We start from the raw sequence: 12171 nt of genomic DNA, 5'->3' as shown, positions 1-12171 counted from the left end.
GTCTGGATACTATTTTGATCCCAGAGATACAGATCACCAGACAGAGAGGAGTCACCTCGCTAGGTAAATATAATTAGGTAAAAATAACATTAAAAATATAAAAGTAAGGGTTAGGGTAAGTCTCCAGGAAATTAATGTAAGTCAATGTAATGTTCTCTGAAGTGATGCAAACACGACTGTTTGTGTGTGTGTGTGTGTGTGTGTGTGTGTGTGTGTGTGTGTACATGAGCATGAGTGGCAATGTGTGATCTATAAATGTAGTGTGTAATATTTCCCTGTGAAATGTGGTGGAGTAGAAGTATCAAGTAGCATGAAATGAAAATAGCCAAGTAAAGTATATAATAGATGCATAATACAACAGTATATACATCTACTATATTGCAAATTCCTAAACATTGTTGTATTTAATCAAATAATCCTGGGGCCAGTTAGGCTGTTATTCAAGTAGGAATACTGGTTGGTTTCTGGATCTCTGCGCAAATACCTAAGCTGCCATTTATGATCTTCTGTGTGCAATTGAAATAATAATAGTTGGAGGAGAGTTCCATTGTCTACTGTGAAGTTACCAAATCCTGAGTGAGCATATAAAACACAAATCCAAATAAGTTATAAGGCTTTATTTAAAATTCACTGCACATCATTTAAATAATTATTAGTAAGCAGGTTTCCAAATAAATATATATGTTAAAATAGTGCACAAATAGATAAATACATTAATAGATAAAGAACATTAACAGCGTGTCATGTCATTCAGCACAATAAATAAACAGGATAATCACCAGACAGCACAATAATGCCACCTTGTGGTGAAACTTGACTATGTCAATACACTAAGCATTTCACTTTCTGTACTTGGTACATACAGTAAATAGACACTGTGTAAACCCTGCAGAAGTCTTTCTAGCAGACAGTGGTAGTGCTTTTAAAATAAATCAAAATATTTTGAATCAAAATAGCTGACGTGCAGTGTATTTTACACTCTGTTCAACACCCAAAGTTTCTTCTTAAGAAGGTCAAACTTGACCCCCAGATGCATATCCACATTCCATTTTGGGTGTGTTTGGCAGGTTTTCATACTGCATGTTGAAGGTTCTGCGGCGTTGGGCGGTCTCCAGGCACATTTCCACCGGCTTGTTGTTATCCTCGGCTGTGCTGATGTACCAGTCGCGGAAGGCAACAGACACGAGGGTGCTGATGTTCACACCGGTGTCCTGTTTGTAGAAGAGAAATCGCACCATGTCGCTGTCCGGGCTGATCCTCAACAGACTGCTGTCCTCCACGGCCTGAGGTGTGAAAAGATAAATGTCAGAATGTTTGACTATCAGCATTGATAAAATTACTAGCTCATGTCAAAAGTAAATAAATCGCTTTCAGATGATAACAATTTAGATGCCCAGCTCGATCTACTCAGTTATGAGATTCATTTAATGAGTCATGAGTTTTACCTCCAGATGCAAGGTTGCTGCATCACCATCCTTGTGACAAGACAGGTAGAGATCGGTGCCCCTGATGCCCAGAGCGACAATTCTGGCCTCAGCACTGGGGGTGGGATGCACATAGCTCGACATGTTGAGGTGAACTGAAGAGAGAACAGAGGATACAGGTTCATTTTAATGAAAGCTGAGAGACTGTCAGCCTCCGGGATCAGACAAATGCTACCTTCTATGCATTTTAGTAAAAGTGCATCTGATCTTATGCAACAGGACTAAGAAGTAATTATGATATATGCATTTGGGGTTAAAATTTGTATCTAGTATCATTAAATCAGGAGTTACACTGGTGGAGTGATAGATATAAAAAACAGCACTTAAACCAGTGGCTCTCATGCTTTTGCCTTGTGACTTCGGTCCAGGCTTAAATTGAGATATTGGTGTCTTATGTTACTGGGTGTTTCCCCATCCTGCAAAGGCTGCGTATCGGACAAAACACTGAATTTTGGGGAAAATTTAAGTGTAAAATATGTTATAAAATATCACCTTTAAACAGCTTCAGTTAAAATATTAAGCCAACAGTTGCCAGATGAATTAAAACAAACTTCTCCCCTAAATTGAAATATCTGCCATGACCCAGAGAGTGATTTTCTAACCATCCAATCTAACTGTCACATGCAGTTACCTTTGCAGTTGTCAGCGCCGCCCTGCAGCATCACTGCGTGGAGCTCCATGCTGTTTTGGACCAGAACTAAGCTCCTCTTCTTGCTGTCAGTCATGCTGTACTGCTCCATGCCCGTCCTTCTGAACTGAACTGGTGGAGCTGTACCACGCTCAAACACAATTTGCTCTGAGGGGAAAAGAGGCACACCTGATTAGTTATGTTGTTGTGATTTCTATCTCTTTTTCATCTGGAAGCAGCAGGAATTGCAACAACAGCTATTGCCCTTCTCTCTTCCTGCACCAGTGAGTCTTTTAAGCCAACAGCTTCATCACATCCATTGCAGATATATAGTATATTATGGTCATTTTAGTTTATGGAACAGTAAAAGTCATGCCAACGGCCCTTTAAACAAACTACAAACTACAGTTACACACATCAGTTACAGTAGATAAACTCAATGTAGTAATTAAAAACATAAAATGAATGAGGTCCCACTTCAACAGGAAGGTGAGAGAGATGTCTGTCAAATGACAGAAAATGATAAACACTCTGTATCTGAAGGTCGGCCAACAAGAACATGTAAACTCCCTATTAATAAACCACTTCCCACAGTTCCTCAACGAGGACTTATATGGCAGCATTTTTGTTTACAGATTTAATAGCTTTAAAATTCAAAATTCAAATGTTACGCAGTCCAGTGGTCTGTGAGATTACCTTCCACTATGCTCTCCAACATGACGTTGAGCAGGTTTTCATCTCTGAACTCGGTGCTCAGCACTGACTCGGAGCTGCTGCCCTTCAGCCTCTCCATGGCGACGATGAGGTTGACCACGCGCCTCATTGTCAGTGGATGATGGGTAATCTCCAAGTCCAGGCCCTTGGGCATCTTGGGGCTCCACATCTCGCTCACGTTGCATTTCATCTCGGATTCCATCTTTTTCTGAATTAAGAAAGATCTGCAGGAAGACAGAAAGCAATTTCTAGTGTCATTGAATCAGTAAGCATTTAGGTTACTTCTCCCTTTTTCCCCTAAAATATAATTATTTACCCTTTTACCCTCCGCTGTAAAGGCTACAGTACATCTCTGCTGCTGCTGCTGCTGCAGTGATTAATGACTCACTACTGTACAACACTTAAGGCATTTGACAATAAGATAGAATGAGATGGAGATGACAAAACACACGATGTATATTACAAAGATTGTCAGTTTATAATGACACAACAGACAGGTGAAAATGTTAAAGAAACTGTCCTGTTGCCAGATTCAATCCCCGACCACACTGAATGAGCCTGAGCAAAGATCCATTTTAAAATCTGCTCCAGATTAAGACTGTCAGAGACGAAAAAACCATGACAAGAAAAGTCCATTTACCTGTTAAGGTCTGTGGAGTGTTAGTGTGTTTGGTTAAGATCCCAGCAGCTGTCCTGTCAGTGTTGTTCTGCCTGCCTGTGCTGACCTGCAAGGTTTTTATACACAAAAAAAGGAAGTGGGATGGTCCTCAATGCTACGCGTAGGCCGCTGTGTGATGATGAAATACTGTACTTACACATGCCTCAGGTACAGTATGTGATTGTGACACACACAAGAAAGGGTTAGAAATGTATTGTCTTTTTAAGAATATGTTCATATTGGAAACACAATTATGTGACATTACACATTACATACAAGTTTTCTGGTTTCTTTCCACCTCCCAAAAAATATGCATCTGTCTTGCTGAGATTGGACATTTGACACAAACTGACTTGCCTGTGCATAATAATAACATTAATAACAATAATAATCTGTCTTCATTGTCCTCAAGGGGAAAATCAGTCACATATAAAAAGAAAATGACTGAAAAATGACTCAATCAAATTCAATTAACACCAAACCACCGTAAAGCTCAAATAAAACCGATGAAAGACGAATTCCTCAGGTGACCAGACCTTCTCAAAATTCAACATTCAAAGCCTGAAAAACAGATTCAATGAAATCATGATAGAACAGAGTCATTATGGGGCCTCAGTAAAGCATCATTAAAAGGATTCATTTTTTGAAGAAAATAAAGACGTTCAAGTCAACTTTAGGAAGTTTTATGTCTATAATTGTTTCAAGGTATTTCTAACTGTCTCCTAATGTTAAACAGCAAATTGCCATTTTTACTCTTCGATTTTTGCACGAATTAAACAAACAAGATGCACCACGTTAATAATGAGCTTTACAGGTGCATTTAACCTTCGGACAGATCCAGGCTAGGTGTTTCCCCCTGCTTCCAGTCTTTGTGCTAAGCTAAGCTAACCAGCCGTTAGCTGTATCCTTATATTTAAAGGACAAATATGAGAGTGGTATCAATCTTCTCATCAAACTAAAGCGTATCTCCAAAAATGTCATGTGTGTGTGCTGCACTTTCAAATTGATATTTAAAAGAGAAATGTGTTTTTCAGCAAGAACATGTGGCTTTATGGTGTTAGAAGATGATGAAAAAGCATTGAGTAAAAGTCAGTCCCCTCTACTGACCCTGTATTCAAACAGTAAAGGGTCTAATAACAACGATGTTATTGAAGAGATATTTTGATTAGTCACAGCTGGCTAAAAGTTGTTTCTTCCCTGAAGAAATACCAAAAAAATGTAAATGGGTAAAGCCTCAACATATGAAATGCTAAATATTTTTTATCTGCTGTTTCCTCATCTTCTCACGTCTTTGACCAGGCCCTTTGGGATTTCATGGCTCTCTTGATGTGGAAAAAATTCCACCTGCCATAGTAGACTTGCTTGTTTAGAGTTGCATAACAGCGGCTTAATCTGAGATTTCTTCACTTCCCCGTTGAGCTGTGATGCAGGAAGAAGTTGCATCACCCACAGTTGTCTGTTTGGAGAGGGAAGGGCAGCGGTAATATTATATTATAATTATATAATATTATATAATAATATACTGTACAGCTGTTTATGCTATTTATAATATACACTGAGTGTGCTTTATATAAAAACTAAAAAGAATGCAATTACTAAACAATAAACAAAGTATATATACAATACATCATCAGAAAAATGAGACAAACATAAACCAAACTGTCTTTCTTTAAGCGTGTCTGAACTCATTCAGACTGGCTCATGTACTGTAATGTATATTCAGCTTTCCTAATTTGTGTTTTTTTTTTAATGGTTATTGCAGATTTAAGTACTTTCAATTTATTCCATTTCACCAGGAAATTCACACAGTGTCAGTACTGCTATCCAGGGAATCGGGTAGGCTACCTATAGCCAATCATGTGCGAGTATGCGACTTACACAGGTGAGATGTGGAAACTTGAATACTCCAGCGCTCAAACACTAAGAATGGACTTTTCAGTGGCTCAGTCAAGTGGTTACAAAATCCTCTAAAGCTCACTAATTAACACATTATATCTCGTTTGTTTAATTCACACAAAAACAAAGTGGAGATTACGTGCTTGGCTGGGACCGGTTGCCAGGCAACCAGCGGAGACTCCGGGGGTTTAGCTTGTGGTCGCGGCCAAGAAAAAGTCCACCAAATAACTGCCTGTTAAACTGGAACTTGTCATTTTTACACTTGGCACAGATTAAACAAACAAGACATAACGAGTTAATTAGTGAGCTTTAGAGGTGCTAGTAGGTGGATTTTGTTGGACACCTTGCTACCTGTTTCCCCCTGTTTCCAGTCTTTGTGCTAAGCTAAGCTAATTCATTTCTGATCTGCTGCTACAAACTCCCAGAAAACTCTTAGTTCTTCTAAACTGAGGCTTAAAACTGTCTTATTCCATTTTAGCTTATTTGAGTCTTGGTGTCTTTTCTCTACTTTTTAATAACTTTAATAACTTTTATGTCTTATTTAAAACACTTGGTTGTTAAAAAACGCTCTACAGTCTGCACTTCATAGTGAAAAATGCATTTTCAAAGCAATGACTTTAAAGTCTTTATCTTAATTATTTTGATTTAATTTATTTATATCATCAAACTTATTTGGGACATTGGGGCAAAAGCTGGAACATCAGGACATCCGATCGTCCAGTGCAGTCGGATCAGCAGAGAAGTAGTGGAAAGACTTGATTTGTCTGGAGCTGAGGTGTGTGTGTGTGTGTGTGTGTGTGTGTGTGTGTGTGTGTGTGTTGTAGCCACTGTGACATGTTGCTGTACTTCCTCGTTGTGAGTCACTCTCCTCTAATTGCTGCTGACTCATGTTTTCTCTCCTGTTGGTCTCAGGGAAATTGAGCTTCTTACAGCGTTGGCACTTTCACATCCCATGAACTGAGGAAGTGAGCAAATAAATGACACAATGGACTGAAATTCAAAAATATATGAAGTTGTGTTATCCTTGCTGAAAGAAAAAAAGCTTAATTACAAAGAAGTGGTTCACAACTCGCTGCTGAGGTAAAACTCAGAATCCACCTCACACTTACAAAACTGTAAATTACGAATCAAAATTTGGTCTAAATGAAACAATTCCTGGATTTAAAGAGGAATCTTAGTATATACCCCACGTATTGTTCATATTTTGTTCAGATGCTCATTTAATTCTGCTCATTGGTCATTTGTCCTCTTGACAAAAATGCCACAATATGACAGCACAAAGATGGGAAACGGGGGGGAAACACTTTGACAGAGGCCATTCTGTGCTTTATGTACCTTTTACTCGTTATTGCAAAAAGAGTATTCTTACACAGACGTGTTGCTCAATATTCCTTCCGCCACTGCTCTTTTGTCCTAAGCCAGTCGGCGTCACAGTAAAACGGGATCCGCCGGCCTGGTAAAGCTCAGTGTGTGGGTGAGCTGAGCTGAGGGATTGGAGGGCGTTGGTTCTTCTGCTGAGCCCTCTGGGGGAGTTGTGGTGGATTTCATTTATTACAATGTGATGAGAGATATCCAATTAATGAGACAAACTTTCTCTTGCTTCTAACGGAAGGTTTCTACGTTGTACTCGCCCTATTTTCATAGACAAAAGGCAGTTTCACCGATGTAATTAGATACTGTATTGTTGTACACGCTGTATCACCTCCTCCATCTTTGTCTTTCTTCCACTTGTTGATGACTAGGTAACATCCTGCAGAACCAGTCCAATACAACAACAACAACAACAACAAAAAAATTCCCAGTGATGTAAGAGGACAGGAGCAGCAGCTTTGGGATTTCACAATTTCAGAATTCATCCCACTTCCTCTCAGGAAGTTCCTTCCTCACTGTAATGTGTTGCCACTTCACAAGGCACTGAACCAGCTTGTGTATTGTTGTTGTTGTTTAAGCACACATAATGTACACATAAGCATGTAAAGACTAAAGTGTGGGCAATTAGCAGCAGCACTACTTTTAAATAGACTACAGCAAACACAGTATTTGTCTATTAACCCTCCAACTTTATGAACAGTCCTTCTCAGGGCATTTCTAATACAAACGCAACACTTTGATGATACGTTTCCAGCGAGGCCCGAAGCAACTGTGTGTATCTCTTAACGGGTGGGGCCGACTCTGACGTCCCAAAAATCTCACCTCCTCGTCCACAACCGGTCCTCATTAATAGCAGCAATAAACAATAAGCAGACATTTCATCATCATGTACCGGCCTCAAAGAATTTTACACACTAACAAGGAAAGAGGAAGGAAAAATACTAGTGAATTATATACTAAAATAAAACGGGGGGACATATGACACATGCTCATCAAGACTTATGGAGGCCCAAAGCCAACAAATAACAAGATAATAAGACCAGTGAACAATATAACTGGATACATCAATAAATAATACAGTTAGTTAAATTAAAATGGAGATATAAAGCTTTATACTTTTCTTTTCAGGTGGTAAAAGTAGAGAAAACCTTCATCAAAATCATTTTTCCTTTAGGGAATAAATAGATTTGAGTCACTTCTATTTTTCAACTCTTGAGTCTTCTTTTTCAGGGGTCTTTTCCCTGTTTCTCCCAAGCAACATGCTCCATTTTCCACAACCCTTTTAGATTTCTCCTCACGCCTCTCATATCTTCACCAAATCAAAATGTTTAATCAAAGTTTGTTTCAACTAAACAGAAACACATCAAATTGCATTGTATATGGCGAGTTGGGCAGATGTAAGTTAAACATTTTTGTGGTTCATTTAAGAATAAAAATAATAATAATAATACATTTTATTTGCATAGCAACTTTCAAAACATAATTACAAAGTGCTTCAAAACAGCAAAATAAAAACAGAATCCAATAAAATAAATAATTATAAGAACATAAAAGTAAGAATAACCTAAAATAAAGTATACGATAGGGTATTAAATTAATAAAACAATAGAATTGATTATTATATTATTAGACTTAGACACAGCAAGGAAATAATTAAGTAAAAACGTGTTTAGGAAAGTGTGTTTTTAAGAGGACAAAGATGCGGCCTGCCTGATCTCTCTGGAAAATCTATCAATTTAAAAATCTATCACAAAAAGATTTCATGTGCTGCATTTAACTTTCTAACTTGTTTCATTTAAATGAAAGTGAATAATTTATTTGTGTTAGTCATCTGCTGTAGTTAATTTCATATTTATTAGGATTTGCATAAAATGTGTATTCGCGTTGTTAATATTTGCAATAGATTTGTGAAAGGTCAAGTACAGTTTTGATGGAAACTATCAGAATGAAACCATCAGCTACTGTGAGGCTTTCGGTGTGTTAGTCATAAGCTGCTGTTCCAAACAACTTGTACTTTACGTTTGACGGCAGATCAAGTGTCATTATATATTAGTTTGTCCTGCCTTTGATGAGTAAATTAGATTAGTTCATCAATACTAAAGGATTAATCAAAGATTAATCAAACAATCTCCCTGTTTGTTAAAATAATAATGGCTACTTTTAGGTAACTAGTAAATATTTACCAGAGTGTGCTTCTTTGCTCATTTGCATATATATTAATTTACTTATCCTTCCTTTGTTGTATCGTATTTGTCCATTTACTTTGTGTTTAACTTAATAAACACGCCGTGGAATCAAGAAAAGTCCAAAAAGTCGTCAGAAGAAACCGGGACAATCACAAAGGTCCATAGAGAAATATATCTCAAGTTTATTAATAACTTTCTTCATCTTCAAAACTCATTAAGACAGAAATTATAAAACAGTATTTACACCTTGTTTCTCTGTTGTTGTTGTTGTTGTTTTTTTTTAAGTTAAAGCATGCCAGAGAGAATGAAGGACAATCAGTTTATTTCTTCCCCAAACGCCCGTCGCTCCATTCGCTCTGTTCCCAAATTAAATTCCATGACAAATAAAAAAAAAAGATTGTTGTTTACCACAATTACTGACAGTGTTCTGAGGTACAAAATAACCAGAGTTGATCCACAGGCATTCACACACACACACACACACACACACATAATAAACCCAAACCCAGTACAATTTAAAACAGGTGGGGGGGGGGGGGGGTAATCCAAACATGTACACAGGCACGCACATAAACAAAAACATAAAACCATAAAAATCTACAAAATGAACAAAAACAGTTCTTTGAAATGGGAGTGTGTGTTTGCAAAAATAATTCAGGAATGAGAACAAAACAAAAAAAAAAAATTCCAGTACAGTCATTAAAAGACAGTGAAGGCAACAGAACGGTGATTCTCCTTAATCTTTGTGTTTTACATGACAGCGAATTTAAAAGAAACTAAAAAAAAAAAGAAGCAGTGTCATGATGAGGACACTGGAAATCCTGGTCGGTGACAGTATTGCGACAGAACTACTGAGCCGGCAACTTTGGCAAATTTCTGGCTAAAGTGCTTCTATTTTCAATCACAGGACAGAGTCTGGGATGTTTTCATTTTCTTAACTCCCAATTTGGAGAACAATGGGGAGTCCTAGTTTAAGAGATGAAACAGAAACATTTCTTAGAAGCAGAGCTGGTCGAGTTCAGCGTCAGTAAGTGGAGCTTTTACTCACTTCTCCTTCAGATAAAGGGGTAATCTACTGGACTGGATAGTAAACAAAGATTAAAAACAATATATTGCATGATTGGGATCCAATGCCAGCCCCCTTTGTGACCTCCATACAAAGCGTCGTCCACACAAACCTGAGAGGAAAAGCCAAAAACGCAGCAGGTTTTATCTTCAAAGGTATTTTCATGAGCTCACAGATCCACAGTCTGCCAGAAATTACACAATGTTCCCCCCTGAGGAGAAATCGACGTTTAAATCCAACATTTCCACAGACCGCATCGGCCACTAGCCTCGGCCTCCCATAGCTAGTGGAAATGTTGGATTTAAACATCCATTTTAAGTTTAAAACCTTCGTTAGCATCTCGTGAGAGCTGTAGCTTTTGAGTGCTAACAACATAACATGTTCTTTTATCTCAAAACGATGTGGTGTCAAGCTTTACTATCCAGTACAGTAGATATAGTAGTATATAAAGTCTCTTTAGGACATGTGAATACGAACTTTAAACTGCCAGAAAAATGTGGCTGCTCCTCAAAATTTATGAAAACTTCTGCGGGGACTAGCTAGCTAGCTAACTAGCTTTAGTAACTTCTGTTTGTGTAGGTAAGCTAACCTCTTTACATTTAAAAGTTTTAGTGACTAATCTAACACACAAAGAGTCGAAATCAGTCGACACTGTGAGCAACAGTTGAATGGGAAGAATTTCTTTGTTATTTTACATTGGGTTTGGTTTGGTTTGGTTTGATTCTTAAAACGACCTACACAGAACACATCTGTCCACATTTTAACCCAAAAAAAAAATCATTAGGTCACAAAATAGTTAACTAGTAAAACAGCATAACTATTTGGAATATCACAATCAGCCCCTCATTTAAAAAGGGCATTTTATTTTATTTTATTTTTTTTATTCAATTTACAGCAGATTTTCCTCTTTGCTAGTAAACTTTGGCTCAGAAATAAAATCTGCGTTTGTGTCTTTGCCCACTGACGTTGAACTCAACCAGTAATATAAATAATAATCCACTCCGCTGTGATTTTGTGAACATTGCACAGTACCACGTGTATTAAAGGATCAGGTAAGTTGGACACCAGAGTGTTTTTAAGGCAGTGTGAGGCACACTGTGTTAGAGAAGTGACGTCGCCTCCATAACAGCCTACAAAGTTTAGGTTAAATAAACGGACCGTGACTTTAATAAACTGGATTTGATGTAATAAAATATCCATGTGAACTGACAAAGCATCAAGTTCAGCTCAGATAATTGCAACTTGTAGATAAATCGTTGGCATACTGCAACATCAGGACAGCAGACAACAGACCCACAATGCATCAGCCCATAAATCAACGTGTTATTCTTTAGATTATCACGACTCACGTCTTTGGCAGAATGACATAAAAGGGACGATTGAAGATTTCTACTTGTTTTTGCAAAAATATATCATCCATGACTACTTCAGGACTCTGGCTGCCTGCTTCAGATGCTATTTATGTTTTTATTTGATCGGCAAAATCTTTGCATGTATTTGGGTTTTTGAAAGCATTAAAACTATTTTCAGATGCTGCACCAGCAGAGCAGTTTGTAATTTACTGACTCAGAAGTACAGTAAGAAAACAACAACATGAGATTCCTCAAAACAGCACGTCATTCAAACTCCTTTGAAAACAGAAATGAAATCATCAATTTGTCAACCTGGAAAATACAATAGTTCTTCATACTCATAAAGTCTTTCAGTTTCAGCTGAAGAATGAGTAATATTTGTGGCAGAAGTGACGAAAAAGGACAAGCTGACCAGATATTTTAGTGCAACCAAAACAGTGCTTCAGTAGTTAAGTTTTGTTCACTGACAGAAGTGGAATTTAGTGATTTGAAAATGTGTCAGTGTTGATTGAGAATCAGATGCTGTTGATCTCAGAAAAGCAGCAATATTAAAGACAAAAATCCACCTTCACAAACTCATATTCAATTTGTGATGATCTGTGCCTTTGAAATTAAGTGTTTAAATTATATTGTTTCTGGTGTACCCACTCCCCCTTCAGCGTGACTCATCTACTCCCAATCCTGATGTCCTACGTCTCCCAGAATCCCTCCTCACAACTGTTACAGAGCAGATGGGAACTCGCCGGATTCCCCCGTGATGTATGTTAACTAAGTGGAAAAAATAAAAACATGAAGCCATACTGACAGCAGAGCAGC

The 12171-nt window shown here is 37.8% G+C and overlaps 1 protein-coding gene across 1 annotated transcript; it reads right to left on the bottom strand.

Annotated features, from left to right (window-relative positions):
- Nucleotides 1-1013: 1013 nt before the first annotated feature.
- LOC139283671 (interleukin-1 beta-like) lies at nt 1014-3521 on the bottom strand. The gene is made up of 5 exons (XM_070903688.1): nt 3467-3521; nt 2809-3050; nt 2116-2280; nt 1446-1579; nt 1014-1283 (listed from the first exon to the last, which is right to left on the bottom strand). The coding sequence occupies exons 2-5, from the start codon at nt 3026-3028 to the stop codon at nt 1014-1016; spliced, it is 789 nt and encodes a 262-aa protein (XP_070759789.1). The 5' UTR covers nt 3029-3050; nt 3467-3521.
- Nucleotides 3522-12171: the final 8650 nt, after the last annotated feature.

The sequence above is a fragment of the Enoplosus armatus genome, chromosome 4, assembly GCF_043641665.1.
Source record: "Enoplosus armatus isolate fEnoArm2 chromosome 4, fEnoArm2.hap1, whole genome shotgun sequence".
Taxonomy (NCBI): Eukaryota; Metazoa; Chordata; class Actinopteri; order Centrarchiformes; family Enoplosidae; genus Enoplosus; species Enoplosus armatus.
This window is presented reverse-complemented; position numbering and strand designations above follow the sequence as displayed.

What these genes read in the sequence shown, in the direction of transcription:
- LOC139283671 (XM_070903688.1), bottom strand. Translation starts at nt 3,028, where the DNA reads ATGGAATCCGAGATGAAATGCAACGTGAGCGAGATGTGGAGCCCCAAG. An exon ending in GTTGGAGAGCATAGTGGAAG is followed by an intron (nt 2,281 to 2,808) that starts GTAATCTCACAG and finishes TTTTCCCCTCAG; the next exon opens with AGCAAATTGTGTTTGAGCGT. An exon ending in CGGCGCTGACAACTGCAAAG is followed by an intron (nt 1,580 to 2,115) that starts GTAACTGCATGT and finishes TTCTCTCTTCAG; the next exon opens with TTCACCTCAACATGTCGAGC.